This window comes from Dysidea avara, chromosome 12, assembly GCF_963678975.1.
Source record: "Dysidea avara chromosome 12, odDysAvar1.4, whole genome shotgun sequence".
Lineage (NCBI taxonomy): Eukaryota > Metazoa > Porifera > Demospongiae > Dictyoceratida > Dysideidae > Dysidea > Dysidea avara.
In genome coordinates, this window is record NC_089283.1 from 1,046,158 (window position 1) to 1,068,825 (window position 22,668).

The following is a 22,668-nucleotide window of genomic DNA, read 5'->3' on the forward strand; positions in this document are numbered from 1 at the left end:
GCTGTAAATTTTGGTAAAGCTGACATCTGTCCTGTGTAGAATTATAAGCACAAATTGTGGCAAGGACAGATTTCATAATAAATTAATACACTATTCATTTTATCAATTCATCTCTGACACATAATACACATCAGCTAGTCTCCCAACTCACTTGTTTGTTGTTCTTTATTGTTTTTACTCAAACATTTCTTAATTATCACACAGTAACCAGCTGGGGTAGCAACATGAGTGGTAACAAGCTGTTACTGCTAATCACCAACTCCTGGAGTGAACATTGCAGTTGTTTAACCATTTATGAGTTGAGATGTGGTTAGCATTGGATGTCATTCTAGTAAGAATCATACGCTAACACCACGTACCAAAGCATTAGAATATCACTAACTTTACTACAATAATCCAGGACTCAACAAGAGGGTCACAACTAGACCAGAGTTAGAAGCTGCAACCTCTACAAAGTTGTAGACATTATTGAAAATTTACACACAAGGTAGCGACTGCTCTATTAGAGTATTTCATAGTTCTGTTCAGACTGGTATAAAATGTTTGGTAGGGTAGCAGAGATATTTGGCTGATCTAACATGATACTGTCAGTTAGTGAGTCATATTCATAACATTCTGTTATCAGTGACATCAACATTGTCTTTCTGCTCTCTACTTGATTATAAGGTGTATAACTGAGATCACATGAGACAGTATTAATAGCCTGAGGGCTATCCTGTGTCACTCATGTGACTAACAGTAGTACATACTATTATGAACTATTTGATTAGGTGCACAACATAACATATTTGTATTCTTGATCTACCTGTTATAGAAAAATGTCAAACAATTGTTTAGTAGCTTATAAGACATGTACATTTCAATAAATAAAATATGGTTGATAAGTTTTGGAGGGATATAGCTCTAGATCTTATCGTTACCACATCAAGGTTTCTATGGTAACACAGGTTGATATGTACAAGTGACAGGGTTGCCATGGTAGCAGCAGCAGTAGTAGTTACACGTCAGCAGCTCGTCCACACTCAAAACACAGACAAGTAATATCCTGACACTCTGGTAGTCTTATAGCACAGTGACAGTCACCACAACATTGACAAGTTGGAGCTGATGGGCACTAAATAAGAAATACAACAACAAACCTGTCACCTGTATTAGACCAGCTAGTTATCTAGTTAGTTACAGAGTTGAGATTGAAAATTTGAACCACAAACTTTTACAGAAGGCAAGGTTGACAAATTGCTGCTATATTAGCTCCTCAGTTCAAAAAAATTAAAATCGATAAAATTACAAAATATTACAATAGATCTAAACACACCCACTTTGTGCCTTGTGGCACTTATGGAATCCTAATGGAAATTATGGATGTGTCTTAATAGATGCCATAATACACCAGCATTGAAACTGGGTTGGACATCAGGGGCATATCCAGGAGCTGGCAAAGGGAGTGGCTAAGTTGTAGCTCGAGTTGTAGGTAGTTAGGGACAGCAAATTCTCTTGTATTTTAGTATCACTTCCTAGTTTTATTTGCTATTTGGCTTTGTGAAGTCATAAAGCTGTTTAAATGTGTTTGACATTCACAGTTGCTTTGACTTTTGTTTTAGGAGAGTTTGCAATAAAATGGTAGTAATATATATATGAATTGATTATGGCCTGACAAGGTTTAGTACAAGGTTTAGTATTTCAATCAAAAGAAGTATGGCTCCTCCACAAAGGATGGGGGGCAAATGCCCCAAATGCCCCATCCTAGATCTGCCATTGGACGTATCTTCTTCTTGGGTGGGTACACTTTAAAAAACATGAAGGTAGACCTGTAAATTCATGAAAGTTGTTATAACCATGTAAACTTCGCCCAACCTTCGTGATTACTGTTTCAGGAAGGTATCGCGAATCCTTGTGACAAATTTGCAAACTTTTTAATGCAAGGTACTGTATGTATGTGTTGAGCTGGACCCAGGGTTGGTGAATAAGAAACCACACAACATCAAAGGCTTTGAACATGATGTAAATGATGCATTTATTCATAAACTCATGTTACGGGCACACACTTAATATGGCGTCCAGTGTAGCATCAGCGAGTGCAGAGTGAAACCCTCTTAAAAAGAGGTTAAACAGCCAATGAATTATCTACTTATGAAACTACTTTGAGCAAGAAGTGAAGAAGTTTAAAGTTTCCGTCAACAACAAGGAGGGAATCTTAAAGGCCACCAGCAATATCTTCTTTGCTGGGTTTTAACATTCATTACAGCATGCATGGATTTCAAACACATCCGTTGTACGGAGTACTGCAAGAAGTCAATTAGCAAATTCCCTGTACTAAAATTTGTTGCTTTAACTTTCAACGGCCAAAAATTTGACTGAAATATTCCTGTAGTATATGGTTACAGTACACTGAAAAAATTATATTTTTATATGAATCAACTTTTGCAAACTTTGCCTTTTATGAAATTCACAAAATAAAACGTTTACGGGTTTAATTTGCCACATATTATATGAAACTCCACACTTAGTAGCTATCCAGCTTTAAGCTTACAGGTACATTTTTGTATTTATGCATCACCATGGTTACTCACCTCACATTGTGGCCAATCACAACACTGGTTACAGTTTCCACAAGGACACACACAAGACAGGTCCCCACAACAATCACACTTCATGTCAACACAACATGGTCCACCAGAGGACAAGCACATGTCACGCTGAGAACACTGCTAGAGGAGGAGGAGAATGATAAATGACTTGTAGTAATTGTGTAATGTAATGAGCTAGCTGTGGACAGTAATATTTGTGTGTAGTGGATGAGATATGGTCACCTTCACTGTTTTGTTGGTTGGCAAGTGGAACATAATTTATGACTTTATTTTAGTTCATCAATAACGGAGTGTCCTTAGTACCATACAACAGGTTATGTTCAAAGGAGTTTAATTTTCGAACTATTTGAAGAGCAGTGGTTCTACAAAAATTGAACTCGTCAAAAAATTGCTAATAGTAATGCACAACCTATTACATAAGAGCTCACTTGCTACTACATGTGAACTCATGTTACAGAAGTGTGTAACTGTTGAACTGTGATTGGAATGAGGTTTTACATCCAACATTATTTCACTAGTAAGCAACCACTAACTGAACCCTTAAGCACTTGAGATTTCCCTCTGCACATGCAGTAGCTATATATGGGCAATGATTCGTGCTAAACAAAATTTCCCCTAGGGTAGTGGTCCTTATTTCTGTGTAGACATGATATCCCCTTATCACTTTAATTTGTACTGGTACACGTAGTCGCCATCTTGATAACAATTCAGCCAGTCAAACACGCACTACCAAAACACGATATTTGAACATGAGGTGTATATTGTCTATGGTTTGAGCATTCGAAAATAAAACCTTTGACATTAATTTTACCAGCTGTTCTTTGAAAATTTCCCCTTTGAAAATTTCCTCTTTGAAATAACCTCTTATATGGTAACAATGGTACTACCCCAACTGGTGTTGTGTCATTAAATGTTTTAACACTGCATGGATGTGACAAAATTTTGGCAGTGTCAGCAAAATGGTTAAGGTTACCAGATGACTTTCTAAACACACATCCACACACTATACAAAACATCAGCTGGTTAATGAGACTGTGTTATAATTAACTGGTTCTCACCTCTCTAGTCGGACATATGGAGTCCAGACAACTACCACAAGTCGGCACGTCACAGTTACACGATTCTCCAACTTGTTGTAGACACTCATCACATCTTAGACCACACTCAACACAACACTGCACATCTTGACAACACTCAAACTTCACACCAGTTTTCTATTAGTAGTAAGAACAAGTGTGTAACCACTACTGACTGTGTGTAGTGTACAAACATTGTTCCATGTCTGAAGACTACACTCATACACACAGTTATAAACACACACTACATCAAACAGTATGGTAGTACTGTTTTGTAGGGTCCTCCTTATGTGGGAAGATCCCTACATTGGTATGTTACCACCATCTGTTCAAGGGATCGGATATTCCCTCATAGCTATGTTGTAATAGCTACCATCACTCATAAGGACATGGCAACATGTTCTGATTGTTTAAGGGTGGGGTTGCTATGTAATCATTTAATAAGTGCAGCTACAGCATACTAAGAGCTTTTCATCATGTGTGATATTTCTATGATGGTTGGGTACCATATACAGTATGAATTACAAGTGAGGTGATGAGGTAAAAAAGTAGGGCTGTACTGATATCACATTTCATATCTGATATTACTATCTGATATTTATTGTCACAGGTTTTCTAATGAACCGATATAATATACACAGCTGATACTTCAAAGCCAAACTGATAACATTACAATACAACAGAGTATGTAACATGATCACTATGTACATGTTAAAGCATAGCCGCGAGTGCTATATGAAAAATAAAGTACTCGGCGCTTGGCCTCAATGCTAATGCTAATAAAGTACTCGGCGCTTGGCCTCAATGTTAATAAAGCACTTGGCTTCGCCTCGTGCTTTATTAGCATCGAGGCCGTGTGCCTCGTACTTTATTTTTTATATAGCACTCGCGGCTATGCTTTAAATGATTTATGGAACTTTCTAGTCGTGTAGCTACACCATACACTAGGACTCGTAATTAACACGTGTTGCACGAACTATTACGAACTCCCTCCCTTTAACAAAGTAGCTCACGCGTAGTTCATCATAGTTTGGCATGGTAGACATTCATCGCGTCTTTTGGCAGGTTTTGCTCGCAACCCACAATCGATTCTATTGTGAGTCACATTGTGAAGTATTTCTGTGATATCTCCAGGACTTGTCCGTTTACATTAACAAACGTAACAGCAACATTACCTTCTCCCACCCATCATCGAAGCATTTAGGTATGTCTATAAAAGCAATCCAGTGGTAGAACTCATATTGGCTGGGGTGATTGATCACTCAGCGCGGCAAGGCTATCAGCCTTCACCGGCTTGGGTGATTAGTCGTACTGGCGCGAGCCCCGTAGGCTATTAGCCTACACTAAGGCACGTGGGCAACTGTGCTTTATTGCCCACAAAGAGTGCTTTATTGATTCAATAAAGCACTCTTTGTGGTCGATGAAGCAGCTGGCCGGCTGAGAGTGTACTTTATGAAATTTAAAGTACACCTTTTCCTTTGATCTCGCCCACGCAAAGTTTTATAAGGCTGTGTTAAATTACTACAATTTATATGCTATTCAACACTGTAATCCTTGATACACTGAAACCTCACTTAGCGGCCACCTCTATAATAAGACCACCTCGTTATAGTGGCCACCTCTAGTAGGTCCCAAACATAGCTAAGCACTACTTTATGACCTCATTAATAAGGCCACCTTGTTATTAAGACCAAATTTTTTTGGTCCCAGAGTTTGCCCTATTAATGAGGTTTCACTGTACTTGTGACTGTTCACAAAATGTTTTTATCTAACTTGTCTGTTTCTGCCAGTGCAAATCACAGAACAAACATATAAAAAATCAACACACCACCAGAAAACAAAAAAGTGGTTCAACAATCCTCAGAGAAAGGAAAACCACAATTTAGCCAGTGAGGCACTTTTCATGGTACTTATTAATAGTGTATATAACTAGAGTGAAATATCTGTATTGTAGACTTGTAATTGACCGATACTCGTAATATCGGTACCAAATATTGGTATCGGTACAGCCCTTTAAAAAATACCTACACATTCTCTTTTACTAATTTAGTTAGTCTCTTTGGAGCAGCCACCCTTGCTGGTGTGCTCAGGAAAAACATATAATACATTACTACAATAGTTAATAATAGTGGAGAGGTGTCCACTATTATTAACTATTGATTACAACTACAATATTATGATGTAAACAAGTCAACAGTCATAAATCATACAGTATGATAGTAGTGTATAGTAGGGACCACAAAGGTGTGGGTGTGGCCCATGAAAAATATCACCCAAAAACCAGCTCACTTCTACCTGACGACGATGAAGCAGTATTGGTTATGTAAAACTAAGCCCAAACAAGCTTTCAGATTGACCTGAAATGAAGCAGGTTGTTGCAAGTTGAAGCAAGTTGCTATGAAACAAAGCAAGTTGTTATGAAACTTTATACAACGGAATTTTCTACTGACTGAGTAACTGACTGAGTAACTGACTGATGCCTTCAAACAAGCGTAACTCGATAATGGCTAAGGCTACGGACTTGATTTTTTCACTGTTTGACGTCGCTTCAGCCAAACATGTGCCTTTTGGCATACTGCAGTACATACAATGCATTCTTCATGGACTTACCAGTGTCCTCCTTTGTGTCCCATTCATCTTTGCTGACAGCGAAAAGTGTCGATTTGGAAGCAGTGCATGATAGCTTCCCTTTGTAACAGAAATCATCCGTATTTTTCATAGTGGCTACTTGATTGTAGAGGTGCTTTTTGAATAGTTGATTTGTAATGCTGTGTAACAGATTACATGAACATAGCTGACAACGAAGCGTAATGGATATTTCACTTTTCAGATGATAATTGACAGCTGGGACACACAGCACCATTTTCTTTTCCTTTGTTTCATGCAGTATGTGCGGGTCCACCAGTCATAATAATTATTTACAAAAAAGTTTAAAAACAAGTACAAAAATAGGAATTTTCAACTAGAGTAGGGACCATAGCACATCGATAAAAAGTACTGAAACAAGCTGGAGTAGTAAATGATAGTAAAACAATAAGAAGTGTTATATCTCTACTGTGCTCAAGATACCATTCCCTAGAAATTTCAATTTTTTTGTGTACTTGTACACCACAGAAAACTAACATCCAGTCAGAATCTTTCTTTGCCAATTTGGTATTTGAAATGGAAATATTTTTCCCTACCAAATGACATTACAATCCAGCCTATTGATTAAAAATGTTATAATTATTATTTTTTAACTGGAAGCTCAAATTCAGTACTACTCGTCATGTAAGAAAACAAAAAAAACAAAAATAACTGATTCTGAACGTGAGTACTAGATCCCCTTGTCATATTGGTGATCCCACAAACTTCAAATTTCGGTCTGCTTAACAACAGATGAAAGGTTAGTGGCTAAATAATGTAATGTACAGCAACCATTTTCATGTTATATATAACAAACTTTAGTGTGGCATGTTTCTTTTGGGTTCTGAAATATATTTGAACCCAAAATATATTTCTTCCCTTTATCTCTACTTCTACTGGCTATCATTTTCTTTATGCAAGGAAACCATACCAAGGTATTAACCTTCCATAAAGGACCGTGTATAGCTCTTAAGCTACTGTAACAGGGAAGCTGTACATCAAATGATTGGTTCGTTACAGAAGACAGAGTACAGGGACCATACCCCTTGATTGGCTCATTACAAGCTTGAGATACTCTAATAAAGCTGTCACCATAACAATTATAAACAATATTCTAATAGTCATTCACACATGTATACAATAGTTATGTTATAACAAAAAAGTAAACAACTATTATATATAATAAAGTAGGGATTCAAACGATATAGTAGTGGAACATATAGTTAAGTGGAGTAATCCCTATGAATGTTGTAATACCATCACTCACGTGTCCTGTTCCACTACTATTTACTACTTGAATCCCTACTTTAATAATATTCAGCTTAAAAAGTACATACTGTAGTGACAATGCACTAGAGCTCAAGCGAACATTCGTATACCATTTCTGGTATTCGAATATTCATTTCAAAGGAAATATATACCATCAGTGTGTAGAGTACATGGACATTATTGATCCTACATAAGCATATCTATGACATAAGTGATCAAATCATGTTGATTCTGAATTGTATTAAAGAGACATCTTGTACAACCGCAGGATTATTGATATTTCGTCCATATCAATGCTGAAAAAGAATATTCGAATATTCGGTAGTTGTGAATAAAGAATATTCGAATAGTAAAACCACTATTTGTTTGAGCCAGGTACAATCCACCTATCAATGTCAAGCCCCACCCCATGGGGTCCCCATACACCTACTGGGGATGTGACATCTGCACTAGCCCCACCCCTGGGGATTTGGACAGTGGCATTTTGAACCAAAAGTTAGTACTGTAAATCAAATCCCTTATAGAAACACCTCTTTTGAGGTGGGACACATAGGGGGTTTAGGCAAGCTTCTTAGCCCCAGTACTTTTTAAAACTTTTTTTGCCCACACGTCTCTATGGAAACTAGAAGAAAAACAAAAAGGGAAAAAACAAGAATTTACCTACAGAAAAGACACCTAAAAGAACTTACAGAAGCCCAGGGAATGTTAGTGAACTGGTAGATGCCTCTCTGCAACAGCAAAATCTATTGCCAGGGGCACACCAGGGCACGTGATCGAGAACCCTGAATGCACATGATGGAGGAGTGAAGCAAGGAAAACTCCAAACTGCAACGGAGCCAGCAACACCACCGAATATGGGGAACTCCACTTCTCGCTGAGTAAATAAGCCAAATGCTTATAGGTGGTAGTGGCTGCTTTCTGTCAAGAATTGACTGATGACCAGTTATATAACTGTTGTAATATAGACAATCATGTGCTGGTCGCATGCTATAATATGATTGGCTGTATCTATGTTGTAAGTTGGTTGTTATGTAACTTCAAAGTTAGTAGCTAAATAGAAACGCTGTCTACTTTGAGTTTGGTATAACGAGATTTTTTTTGTCTTACCGCTTCGCTACTATCACATACTTTCCCAATTCCACTAGAGGAAGAAAAAACTAATGGGGTATACTCTACTTTGCATATACACTCCTCGTAAACACGGCACTTCTCAGTCTCATGCCTACGAAAATTGGCAGCCAAGGTGGTGGACCAATTAGTGCTGGGGAATTTGACACTAGACATTGTCAAGTCAAATCCTCTGTATTGCCCCACCTTACTCGGGGGTGGGGCATGACATTGATAGATAGGATAGGAAAGTAGGCAGTACTGTCATAAAAACGAGAAGTCCTTGTGGAAAGAGTTAGAACTTGACATTGCAACTGACACATCACATACATGATCAACTCACTTGTAGCCATAATTTCACCACTACGACTATTATAGCGATAATCAAGAAGACACCGAGTAGTGCACACACTACGATCACTATGGGAAACTCGTCCTCCTCCTCTGGCGGTTGAGTAGTAAATGGTAACTATAGCGACGTTGGGAATAAACATCTGGTGTGCTATAGATGGAACTTACAGTAGCAGACGAGGACATTAGCTATCGTATCAACATCGAAGTAACTATTATACCGACTGGTTACGACTCGCTATCCTTCGCTTTCGATGAGCTAATTTATTAGAATACGGTCTAAAATAGCGCGCACTAACGTGTAACTGATAAGCGAGGTAGTAGTTACTAAAGAGGTAACCGTACCTACGAAACCAACAATGGCGGGCGAGAAGGGAGGCACCATTCTTAACCTTGGCAATAAAGGTCAGTGAGTAGTAATGTAGCGTTAACTTTTACTATGCGGTCCCCTCGGGTTCACTGCCAAGTCAGCACACTTAAAATTGTAGGGTATATGTAGTCGAAACACATTGTAATATTCCTCGTTTACCAACACACAGATCCATTTAGCGATGCGTTCCATGACAAAGAAGGAATGAGCAGCACTCAAGAAGGATTCGTACATATTAGAATACAGCAGCGTAACGGACGGAAGACAGTCACAACGGTTCAAGGCATCGCTGACGAGTATGATAAGAAGAAGATTGTGAAAGTGTGTAAGAAGGTAATGAGACATGAAATGTGTATATACTATACGGTGGAGTGTACTGTAGATTATCAGTCGATTTCCAGTTAGTTTCCCACGTAGATCACGTGCATACAAATAACCAATGGAACTTTACGCCTTCTGTCCCAGGGGAAGATGACTAGATTAAACTGAAGGCTACTGATCTCATTGGCTAACATTACTTTAAATGTTGGTCAACCACCCTGAAATATACTGTAGAACAGAAACATTACCCAGACTGCTTTTTTTCTCTTTTGTTTTTCCCCACCCAATACAGAAACATGATTAAATACGTGACCTGCATCATGTTTCTGTTGATGAGCTGCTCAACTAGCGAGAGTTGAGCAGTTCATCAACAGAACTTTATGAAATATACTGTTACAATGACAGGCAAATTCAATGGGATCTACTTTAAAAACTTAAGTATATATCAAGCAAACGACCTGAAAAACATAGTAAATATTAGAACTTTTACATTTGGGTAGAGATCATAGAAATAACAAGTTGATGTGCTATTTCTAAAAACCAGGCGTCCATGCAATTAATACTATCCCATTCTAACTAAATTAATCAGCCATGTGCCATGTATATAATAGTCCATTTCCACGCAAGTTAAAGTTGGTAATGAATACTAATTTACTATGCATTGTGCAACATCCGGTGTCCTCTGGGAGGCCTTAAGAAACCTATGGGACTAAGATCTTTACACTTCATGGGAGCCCGAACCATACCGTTTATTCTTATTATAAGAACGTACTTTTATAGCAGCCACTATACTACAACAATGATGTGAAAATTGGAAAGATGCGCTGTGTTGTGATCGAGAAATCAGCGATCTTGTGTCAAATGGTAGTATCTTAAGTTTTAAAGGCTACATCTTTCCTAAAATGAGATATTTTTACTCTTATAAGTATTGAGGATCGTTAGGCAACAAAACATGGCCACTAAACCTACTGTAACGGGTGAAATAATCACCTAGTATTGATAGAATCACAGCGATGAAAGATCACCTATTTCTGCGATAAAATTTTGCATAGCGTTGTTCCCAGCCTTGTAGAAACGTAGTAACAAAGCTTATCTCACTAAGTAGACTTTCTAGATGCTGAAAACAAAGCCACTAGAGTCTTCTGCCATGCTAAAGCCGCTTCTTTCCGCTTTACAACCAGGGAATCTTCACAAACTATATACCATCGTGATGCTAACAACCTGAAGATTACAATCTCCTTCTCATAATAAGAATGAACAGTACAGTTTAGGCTCCCGTGAAGATTTCTAACCTCACTCCCATAGGCTTCAATACATTTTAAAGGACACTTGGTGTTGTGCAATCACAATTATTAACCACCACATTCCATAGCCCTTGTGTGAAAAGGGCTATTTAGTGTATATTCATGTTATAGGTATTATTAATTCAGTATAATTAGAATTTGTAAGTTCTGTAATTCAGCGTATTTCGTAATTCATGAATTACTTTGTAATTCGGTAATTATGTTGCTATGCACTGCTAAGGAAGTGTAACTACGTATAACAAACCACTTTAAACTGCAAATTATGCTCAGAAGTATCTTCTCAACTGTTTTATAGTGTGTCTATCGTGTTTTCTTGTGCGAATTGTATAGAGAAAGCCTCGAGGCTGCCCTTCATTTTTATTCGTGTAAGTACAGGTAACGCCCCCCTTTCAATTCGAAGAATACGCTACCTCTGGTAGCCTAAGAGGCCTTCAGTGGTTGTTTTAAAGTTGTTAAACGTCTATAAAACCGAAAGGGAAGACCGTTCAAGAAGCATATGAAGAGTCGCCATACCCATATTTCAGACTGCCAAGAAGAAACCACCTCAGAGGAAAGTTTATATGCATGGAAGCTTAATACAGACTTAATTTAGCTTTCAATTCTTACATGCTGGCTGCTTTTTATCATTTTTAATGTTTTTGCTCACATGGGTGCGTACGGACAAACAAACATAGGTAGGTAGGTAGGTACACACACACACACACACACACACACACACACACACACACACACACACACACACACACACACACACACACACACACACACACACACACACACACACACACACACACACACACACACACACACACACACACACACACACACACACACACACACACACACACGTTTTTACGAAAACAATTTCAGTTTTAAAAAAGTAATGAAACAAGGGTAAGCTATACTAGTGGACATTTAATCCCTGCGGCTTAGGGATAGATATGGTTGTCTGAATGTGTAACATGCCACGTCGATAGAATATCATACTGGGGTAAACATCAATCATCTTTCCTTCATAAATCAGTGGTAAAAAATCTTGAGCCACAAAACACTGCTGTTATTTGTCTCTTATCGTCTTTAGCAACTATCTCTACCCTTTTAGTTCCTTCTACCGCCATGGTCCAAGATGTAACTGGGACCTAATTCAAAGTTGTCTGATTGAAGTTCAAGATAAGCTCATCAGGAATGTCATCAATGGTGACAATATTTTTAATCTCCCATAAAATAAAATAAAATCTTCCTTCAACTTCTCAGTTGCAATTGCCGCTGGTTATGGCTTTGTGATGGCCCATGATGTAAATCAACTATCTGATAATGGCAGAAAGATTGAACTGACAAATGAGTGGGGAAAGAATGTGTTAAAACGAATGTGTTAAGTGACCGGAAGGCTTGCAGCAAAGCAAAAGATGATCCTGAACAATTTGAGCCAGTTCAATTACCTTAGACAGAACTTTTTTCCTTAATGAGCCATTTGGCTCTGGTGAACTTGTTGAAGACGGATCGTTTGTACTAGTGATGCACAATACATTGATTATATCGATTATCGTGATACATTAACTTTTATATCATAATTGGGATAAAACAATTAATATCGTTATATCATGATATATGATGGTGTAGCAATTTCATTAGAAAATGACGTTCAAGACAGTATCAATTTCTTTATTATAACAGACTTACTTGCAGAGGAAAGTGCATGTTAGGGACTATTTACATGGTATACACTCAAATACTAGCGATTTATTACCATGACTTCATGCAATTTGTATATCGTGATAATTTATCGTATCGTGATAAAAGAAGAGAGCAATAATTGTGATAGGCAATATACAAAATTTGCCATATCGCACAACACTAGTTTGTACTAAATACTTTATAATACCAGCCATTTTTCACAGCTCTCATGCACAAGCACTGGTAGTCGCTGGATGGCTTCAGTTGACAAAATTTGGGGAGTAAAACTTTGACGAATCGTGGTTCATTTCACCAAATTCACCAATAATGTTTTCCACTATACAGTAATTATTATGATGGCTGGTTTCTGTTGGGGACCAATGGCCCCAGTTGTCACTCCTTGGCAGGCGGCTACATCTGTTATTTGAGTATGGAGAAGTGAGTAAACTCTGGTAACTCCATAGGTTTGCTTGATGTATCCACCAGTTCAGCTCCTCTTTAACTCTCTGACAGTTGTACTAGAGTGTTCAGCACCCCCTCCATTATTTGAAAATGGTATTTGGTTCTCTTATGGGATCTGTAGAACAGAGGGGTTGGTGGTATTGCCATTGTTGCAGCATTGGCTGTGCCAATAAACTGAGCAATCTCTCTTGCTGACATGTGGGTTTGAGAAGATGACTTCTTCAGCAACTGAGTTGCCTTAGTTTCCAAGCTCTTTAATTTCTGAAGTGGCAAATTGACTAGAGCTTACTTGGACTCCCAGAAATTCTAACTTCTGATGTGAGGAGAGGAGAGACTTGCTGTGATTGACTTTGAAACCTAGTCATTGAAAAATCACCACTAATAATTATTTGGCTTGCAGGTGAGTTTCCTCCTGTATAGCTGTTATTAGGTGAAAATGGTCTATATAGGACACTATCTTCATCCCTAGTTACTTCAGCCAAGCCACTATGGGTAAGTCACCTTAGTGAGCACCCAGCCGGGGAGCTGATGACAGTCTATTGGAACTGATAGAGTTGGCCCTGCCATTGAAAATGCAGCCATTTTTGGTACTCCTGGAACCATGAAGTGAGTGTCCTTGAGGTCCAATTTTACCCTGATAAATAAGATCAGGAGTGCATCAAATCCTATGGACAAGGGAGCATGTAACTTCGTAAAGAGTGAAATTCAAACATGGTTACCGTGTACTATAATAAGTAACTTTTAAAATCTCCTAACTGGGATATTATGCAGAGGCGCATGCTTGAATTTGTCACGTTTCCGCTGCAACAAAGCGAAACAAAGTTCAATGGTACGACGGAGGAATAGTAGCACAGGTTTTACAGGACAGTCTTTCTACAGGCAATAATCATGCAAAATTACTCCGCTTGACTATTCCAAGGTTTACCTTCGACTCGATGATCTTCCTATCAAAGCAGATTTACTACCTTTACACTAGAGGATGGAGTAGCAGCGCATTCAGTATATCCCTGTTGCGTGTAAGAATGATGTAACCAATTATATAAATGAAATTTTATACCAAAAAAAATTATAAACATAGTAACACTGGACGCCATGTTGGAATTTCGCCCGTAGTATTGGTAGTGTACAGAGTTACATGCTCCCTTGTCCATAGGATTTGATGTGCTCCTGATAAGATATTGTATTAGGTGTACACTCTCCATTTTGAAATGTTCCTAAACAACAAACTGGTTGAGAGGATGTAGGTTGATTACTGGTCTTTGAGACTCATTCCTGTGCTTTAGGGGACAAGAAATATTCTAGACAGAAACCCTACACTGTGCAGGTCCAGCCCTGTTATTACAGCTCTACTAGGTTCTGAACATCTGTTGGGTACAGATGCAGAAGGACAGGAGGGTGAGTCTGAATAGGATTGGACCAAAACTCTATCTTGTACCCACTGATGGTGCTGAGCACCCATGAGTCTCCTGGGTTATCTTTTCCCAGTTGGCTTTTGCCCACTTTAGACAGCCCACTGAAGTATCGTCATCTCTTTGGGTTCGAGGAGTGAAATTCTCCTGAACCCATTGAAGTGCATGCATTATTGGGGGCACATGAGTAAGGTGAGAACTATTTATTAAATTTGTATTGATGCACAGAACTTTATTGGTATAGAAACACAATCCTCTTTTTGGTGCTCTTCTATTCGAGTAGAGTCTACTGTCCTCTGCCTTTGGGCTTGGCTGCCCAGGTTTTCTTGTTGGATGCAAAACCTTTTTGGCTTTAGTGCTGGTAAAGTTGATTAACTCCAGCTCGCTAAAACAACGGTTCACAAACAAGCGTGTTGCCATGCCTTCAGGGATCTGCTTGGCAGTGCCAGAACTTTAACATTAGCCAATTCCCTTTAACGCTATCATGTTTCGCTTGGTTTAGTGGCTGAATTGGGTTAAACACAGCAACCCTTAATGGCAGTATAAACGAACAATTACTGAAATATCCGTGTTACTTTACGCAGTCATTAATCATGGGGTAATACACCTGTTCGATTGTCTTGGTTACTATTATATACTCATAGTATTACCCAGGAATGGTAAAGCTTGCTGGACAGTAGCACTCACACGATCGGCATCCGGTTCTTCAGAAGATACGCAGCCACTAGTGGACAGGTACATCTAGCATAAAATTCTCGAGTTGTGACCATTGTCTGTCCTCATCCACTGCTTCCTTCTTTAGCTTGCTTTCTTTTACCTTGTTCCCAACTGGCTTTTCAAGGTAAATGCCATATTGAGAAACTTTCTGGTGGGCTCCTCTATGAGGTAGGTATTACTGCCGCTTGTCCCGGGCTGATCTTCCCTGGTTCTTTTGTCTCCTTCCTGGGACACCAATGACCCTTTGTGGGTCGACCACAACCTGGGTCTGCACCACTATCAGTCGGGTTGCTTTGTGTGGTGGTGCTGCTTGGGTAACCAGCATGGTGATTGAGGAGGTCATCTTCACAAGTTCACATTCTCCACTAAATTGGTGAGTTGGCTGACTTGGCACTGTAGGCTATTCACGCTAGGTTGTCCATCATTTTACCAGGCATTTTACCCTTCGGTATCGGGCATCCTTCGTTGATCACTTCTTATAAACAGAGTAGTAAGCTTATAAGGAAGCTAGGAAAAAAGCTGACTGGTGACCTCTGGTAGGGTATATGTAGGATAGAACATTTCTTAGTCACTGTGTATGGTGTATTGACACTTCTTTTGATTGTGCTTATAAGAGCTGCTGTAAATAAGGAAATGCAAAGTTGATATGGGAGCCAAACTCTTCGAAATATAGGTGATTGTGTAGTGTAGTATGTGTATGTCGTGTATGTGTGTATAGTATAGTTTTGTGTAGCAGACGGTACTTATAGAAAGTACATCAAATGGCTGAAATCTTATTACCTTTAGTACTGAAAATTCACAGAAATTTATCAAAAATTATGACATTAAAGTTGATCCATGTTCTAGTGGTAATTGTATCATGAGGTATGTAACTGTGTACCCTTGTGGTCTGCTAAATGTCAGTTAGTTAACTGAGGGAGTGTGATGTGTACCATGAGAGAGTATCGAGGATCTGGAATATTGAGTGGCAGTCTGGACCATAGATGTTGACACTAGTCACTGATACTCGTATATTGTCAACCACTGTACTGGCCCAAAATTGTGAATGTTACTCAAGTAGTGGTAGGTATTTAACAATCCAAAAAAATTTCTCAGTTCTCAAAAATTCAGGGTCATTTGGATTGCCTACAAATGCATTTTGCAAGAAAAGGAAGAAAGAAAAAGAAACCAGGTCCTTCAGCTCCACCAACTATCTGGTGTTTCTTTACAAGCTGCATAGTTGCACTATAAGGGTTGGGTGATGATTATTACAGGTTTTGTCAATTGAATTCGTCGCTTTTGCAATTGAATTCATCCCGTTGGCAAATGAATTTGTCGCTTTGGCACGAAAATTCGTCCACAAGATTAGCGGCTGGAAAAAACATGAAAACAATATATAGCAGCTGCTACAAGATCTTGTTCAGGTAAAACTGTCCTAAACAACTCTTTATAAGGTGATAGTTCTTCCACTACAACTTCTTCAGTAACATTCACAACTGTACTACTCCATTATCAATGGGTGTGGTCACATTATCGATGGGTGTGGTCACTTGTGAACAAGCTAATTAACTTGCCAAACAGCTATCAGCTTTGCGTACTACCAGCTCCAATTACCTTCTAGTGTCTCAAGCGTAACTCTCCATGACGAAAATGATTCATTTCATTATGAGTGGTTGTTTTCTTGAAGACAATTTAAGTATGACAAATTCAATTGCCAAAGTGACGAATTCAGTTGCCAAAAAACCTGTATCATGAATAAAGGCCTTATTGATTATTGTCTACTCGACTACACACATCCTGTGTTGTCACCTAAGTTTGTTATAAATGACATCTTGTTTGAATGTTCAAAGTAACATAATTGCTGATTTCAATTATCACAAGTTGATGACAATTACACAATGTTGATTAGCCAAACTCACAATTATCATAATACTAACCTAATATTTTCCCATCCCTACCAATTGTAGTATCATATATACCAGAAGCATTGGTACTTAGCCTGTATCATTACATCGTTACAATAACATAATTGTAATGGTAAGCTTTTAACTTGAAACATCAGCACTATTCATTCATGCAGCATGTACGGTGATGCTTATCACTCAAAGTACACGAGTGTTAGCTAGTATATTGGAACAATGTGAGTGTGCAGGTCTGTTAAGTAGTGTTGCACCGATATGCATATTTTTACATTTACCGATACCGATTTTTCACTCATTCCTGTAGCCGATATGCCGATATTTACCGATATTCTTCTATTCTATAGATCACGGGAGAAGGAGCAAAAATCGTCTAAAGTTTGTGTGTGTATAACATTAATTGCAATAATTTAATTAGTTGCATGGGCGGCCAATTCTACAATGTTTGCTACCAGTGTGCCACTAACCCCTTTCATGGAAATGAAAGCCAAGTAGTTATAAAACACCTTAGTCAGCTTCTCAAATGGAGTTTTGGTGAGATTCCAGACCCTTTGCAAAGTGATTGGTTAATTGCGTGGGTGGCTGATAAATATACCACAGCCTTGCAGCCACACTATTCACAAGTCTAAATAGTTATAAACAGGTACAGCAAATAAATGTTTACTGCTTACCTCTGTATTCACTGCTTTCTTTTAATACTGTCGTTAGTGATTGATTGTGGGTTTAGGTTATTGGCAAGTAATTTCCTCTTCATGGCCAATACCGATACTTGAAAAACCACCTTACATTGGCTGTTACCGATTATTCAACCGATTATCGGTGCAACACTACTGTTAAGCAGCAAAAAAGGCAGTTGTACTATCAAGAGTTAATAATAGTGGAGGGGAGAGTGTCTAACGCTGTATAGGGCTGCATAAAATGAGCGCGTGGGAGCTAAAGGGCTTCACCACGGATAATCTCGTGTTTAGTCGCATTCTCTACACTTGACAACTAGAACCAATCGTCACTTTTGTCAGGTCACATCAACGATGCTGCACAAGTTCATGAACACTAGAATCGATATTTGGGAAGTGCTGATAGTGGTATTTGGTTCCAACATGGCAGACCAGGTAACACCGCATCGCGTCTTCGAACGACGGTTTTCCTACTTCCCATCGAGATGATGTTTCTTCTTCCACTAGAATCTGTTTTCCACTCTCACGGGTACCGCCACAATTTGATATCTTCGACTGAGAACCATGAATGGACGCCATTTTATAACACTCGCTTCTCACGTGAACTGCTATCGATGCACTCTTTTCTGAATGAGTATTGCGCCAGCCGCGTTACCATAATTGAATGCGTTAACACGTCGCTTGTTAAGATTGCTGAAGCCCTTTAGCTCAAACGCGCTCATTTTATACAGCCCTATAGAGCGTTAGACACTCTCCCCTCCACTATTATTAACTCTTGGTACTATTGATAATGTGTTTAACACACACATATACACTATGCTAACTTACCTGTCCTATCAATTACTTATTGAATAAATCACTAAGCATTAAACTTTGCAATAAGATATGTATATGGTAAGGATCTAACACTTATTTGAAATGATTGTGGGTACACTGCTGACACAATTACATTATTGCCTGTATAGTCAGCTCATCAGTATGTACCCTTAAAGCTATTACTCAATGACATTTATTGCAAGTAAAAGAAATGCTAAAGGTACTAGTTAATGAGTGTTTTTTTTAGTATAAGTACACAATGTAAAATAATGGTACATGGCTTAAAAAGTCATACACAGTGGGAAAGTAAGTCATACAGTACCTGCCCTATCAGATTTGCTAAAGAGTTATTCCACACACATACGGTTCATAACGTTAGCTAGGAAAAAAAAAATTGACTTGAAAGTTAGTACAAATAATAGATTGATGAATAGGTAAACTTTCAGGCTTGTACAGAATATTTCTTGAACACTAAGTCATGGTCTTCCGTTGTTATGTAAAGTTCACTTGGTAACTTGCTACTGAAATTATAGATACAGACCTACCATGGAGATTTTCATGATTTCTAAAACCCAAGGCAAAGCTGATAAGCCATGAAGATCAGAGTGGGTGGTCTCTAACTGGGGTGTATTTATACTAGTAGATAGGTTGATTGATTGTGGGTTGAGTAAAACATCACCATGTCATATCTTGCACAAAATGTATCACTTTCACTCATTGATCTGCTCTGCCTCCTGAGGGAGGCATGGCAGATCAGTGATGGATTAGTGAGGTCTACAATGTTACTCAGCGCATCAGTGATATCAGTGAGGTGTGCTGTGTGGTGACTCCCTCAACTGTGGAGATATGCAGATACTATCTGCTATATAGGAGGTCTCTGATCATTTTTGAGAACCTCTGCAGAGGTCTCTTAGTGATTTTACTGACCTCATTATCTCCCAAAGATCAAAGGATTTTATGCATGCCATTTTCTAAAATGAGTTTATGTTACTTGCTGACAAGTTGCTATTTACACACCTTAATTGGTAAACTGTTCTTTTCACTTACTGTGTTAATGAATAATACATTCCTTCATTAGTGTATCTGCAGGAATACTTTTTCTTAAAATTCTGAACTTTGTTGCATGCTAATTGAACTTCTAAGCTCTTCTGAGAGTGTTAAAACTATAAAGTCAAAAGTAGTACCTTGTGTCACAAAGGGCTTCTTCGTACCTCTTAGAAGTTGGTTAACAATAATTAACACGCAACAAAAGTTATCAATTTTTCAGGACAAAAATGGTATGGACAGACAACCAGACCCTCAATCCAAGGGGGCACTTGTATTTTCTAATCGATAAGCACCACTTTTCAGTATGTTGGAGCACGCATTCAGACACAAAATTAATTTTATGGCATGCCTAGTGCCATTCTTTCTTTTGGTGCAGTATGTGTGGGTTCAGTAGTTGTAATTGTGTTATAAAAAGGTAAACAAACAAGTAGAAGGAAAAATTGTTGATTTTTCAGGACAAAAATAGTATGGGCAAATGACCAGACCCTTTCCAATTTAATCTCTAATCAATAGGCATCACTCCTGAGGAAATAGGGTCTGGGCATGAGACTACCGAAGAATATGAGTGATGTAACTAGCAGCCAGCCACTGTGTCATGCTATCATGATATACCTTGAATTGTCAGTGAAAAAGAACTGGGATGCCAAAGGAAGTCCATGATGCAATTATTGTATGTACTGCAGTTGGTGAAAAGGCACATCAGTCTTATCCATTGTTGAGTTTTGCTTGGCTGGAGGCATCAGCTAGTTAGTCAGTCAACATAAAAGTTTTTTTTTTTTAATTTCATAGAAATTTATTTGGAGTGTAGGGTTGTTCTGAAGATATTTATGGCTAATCAATACTGCCAATCTGTTATAGTAAAGATGAGGCTATTGTTTTGGGTGATATTGTTGGGCAAGAAAGCCCAAAACTTCCATGATCCCTAATATCAAGAGTATATACTCTTGCTAATATGGAGTACAATATTACTGTATGATAACTTAGTTAGCTTTAATATTACTAACTATTTGTTGAGGTGACATGCTGTGTTTGAACACATCAGCCTAGTGTCTAAAATCCTTGTAGCCGCTACTATATGCTCACGTTGAAGTGATACCTCAAACAAATATTTGTAGTTGAAACTATTGTACACTAGATCTTGGCTCAGATGTTGTATGATATAATGTCTAACGTGTTATTTACGGCTGATCAAAGTTTTCACCACCTGAATAATCCTACAAGATATAGTTTACTTCATCTTCCTACCTAGCAACACTTGTATAATTAATATATAGTAATAGTCGCAGTGTCTATTCAAGGACGGTTATTTAAAGACACAATGCAGCTACAAATTACGGCAACTGCAGATTTTGCATGAATCTGGTATAAACCACAACTCGGTTAATCAGACAAATTGTGTACGTGACACTTTATAATGACTTGACCTTTTCTCCATTTTCAGCTCCATTAGCATATGCTATTATTGTTATCTAGAAGAGTACGTTTACCTGTTTTCTTTTATCAACAATAAGTTAGGCTATACGGTACTTTCCTTATCAAAGAATACGCTTGACAAGTCCACTGAAATGAAATCTTTTGCTACCAGTACCATTCACACTGAATCCTACTGACGGTTATCACTTACTGTGACTTAGAGATACAGTACCACGACTATAGTGTACCACGCTTCGACTCCATTTTAATTTTGAATTTAAACCGTGGCAAGTGCGTCTACATGAAGTGTAATTATAGGGACTTCCCAAGGGATTTTCTGCATAATGGACCACGTGATACACCATCTATCTCGATCCTTCTTCGAAGTCATGGTTCAACAAATGAGGTTTACGCTTTACAGTATTAAAGTAGGGTTGTTATGAGTGCTGCTGTGAATCCTCGCATAAATCTTAAGCTACTTGTGATGGTTGGGCAAGAAACTGAGATGGTTGGCAAATGCCCGCCCCCACCCTTGGTTACGTCCCTGTATGTTATAAAGTATTGCCACGCATTTGTACGGAAAATATACCACAAGGGGGTGTGTCGACAGCACAAGGTGAAGCCAAGTGTTCAAGAAACCCCCTGAGTCCTGTATTAATTGTACACACAAGCATAGGTGGTGGTATATTGTGTCTTGCTCGGAGCATTAGTCTCATTAGTGCTGTCAGAGTGGGGTTGTTTCCTTACAATTATAAAGCTGTACTGCAAAATACCAAGTACGAGTCAGCATTTTTGATCCTTCCACATAAATTACCATATTGTAATATATTGCAAGGCTGTGGACAAACACTCTGTATTCAACTGACATTCTATTGACCAGATCAGAGCCACCAGAAAGTAATTATTGATGACCAGACGTATATAACTTGAACAAAATAAGCAGATTGTAGTAGTAGCAGCTTACTTGTCTTGTAAATGTATTTAATAACTGTCACTTTGACTTGTATGTATCACTGTCTGCTGTATCTCAGCATACAAATAATGAGTTATTTACACCAAAACGTTGTAATACAGCAATACAATATACAATATGGTGCTTAACCAGTATTGTTACATGGTTGTAGTTTGTGGTTAATTGTTGTTACCTGCTACAGTGGGAGTATGTATTGCATCACATCTTGAGTGGTTAATATATTGAAGCTATTGGTCAGTCCTTATTTAAGAATGGTTCCATTGTGGCCCTTTTATAATACTGTAGTTACTACCTGTGTGTCTTGTTTATAGGAGTTTGCCTGTAATGGCACAGTGGTGGAGCATCCTGAATATGGTGAGGTGATACAGTTTCAAGGCGACCAGAGAAATCACATTTACGAATTTCTGGAGAAAGTTGGAATTGCCAAGAAGGAGCACTTAAAAGTTCACGGATTTTAAACACTCTATTTGTTGTATATCACATGTTTTTGTTGTAATGAATATTAAGCGCCGCCAAAAGTCGTTGAATTTCTTGTTACTATGTGGGGTTTAACGTCACGGCAGTTGCTAAGCAA

At 38.4% G+C, this 22,668-nt stretch overlaps 2 protein-coding genes across 3 annotated transcripts; one reads left to right on the plus strand and one right to left on the minus strand.

The window, feature by feature from the left end:
- Positions 1-773: 773 nt before the first annotated feature.
- LOC136241434 (tenascin-like) lies at positions 774-9,335 on the minus strand. Of its 2 annotated transcripts, none has more exons than XM_066032640.1 (5): positions 9,185-9,335; positions 9,009-9,134; positions 3,647-3,802; positions 2,571-2,705; positions 774-1,114 (listed from the first exon to the last, which is right to left on the minus strand). In XM_066032640.1, exons 1-5 carry the CDS (start codon positions 9,200-9,202, stop codon positions 998-1,000), a joined length of 552 nt encoding a protein of 183 aa, XP_065888712.1. In that variant the 5' UTR covers positions 9,203-9,335; the 3' UTR covers positions 774-997. The 2 variants fall into 2 exon arrangements, with proteins under 2 accessions (XP_065888712.1, XP_065888711.1); XM_066032639.1 differs by having other exon boundaries at positions 2,571-2,708.
- Positions 9,262-22,621, plus strand: LOC136241437 (eukaryotic translation initiation factor 1b-like). Its single transcript, XM_066032645.1, has 3 exons — positions 9,262-9,421; positions 9,556-9,719; positions 22,406-22,621. Exons 1-3 carry the CDS (start codon positions 9,376-9,378, stop codon positions 22,550-22,552), a joined length of 357 nt encoding a protein of 118 aa, XP_065888717.1. The 5' UTR covers positions 9,262-9,375; the 3' UTR covers positions 22,553-22,621.
- Positions 22,622-22,668: the final 47 nt, after the last annotated feature.

Excerpts from the sequence above, each read along its gene's own strand:
- LOC136241434 (XM_066032639.1), bottom strand. Across the intron at positions 3,803-9,008 it reads TGGTGAAATTATGGCTACAA|AAAACTGGTGTGAAGTTTGA; the intron begins GTGAGTTGATCA and ends TACTACTAATAG. Across the intron at positions 2,709-3,646 it reads CCATATGTCCGACTAGAGAG|CAGTGTTCTCAGCGTGACAT; the intron begins GTGAGAACCAGT and ends CTCCTCCTCTAG.
- LOC136241437 (XM_066032645.1), top strand. The coding sequence starts at position 9,376 with ATGGCGGGCGAGAAGGGAGGCACCATTCTTAACCTTGGCAATAAAG. Across the intron at positions 9,422-9,555 it reads TCTTAACCTTGGCAATAAAG|ATCCATTTAGCGATGCGTTC; the intron begins GTCAGTGAGTAG and ends ACCAACACACAG. Across the intron at positions 9,720-22,405 it reads TTGTGAAAGTGTGTAAGAAG|GAGTTTGCCTGTAATGGCAC; the intron begins GTAATGAGACAT and ends TCTTGTTTATAG.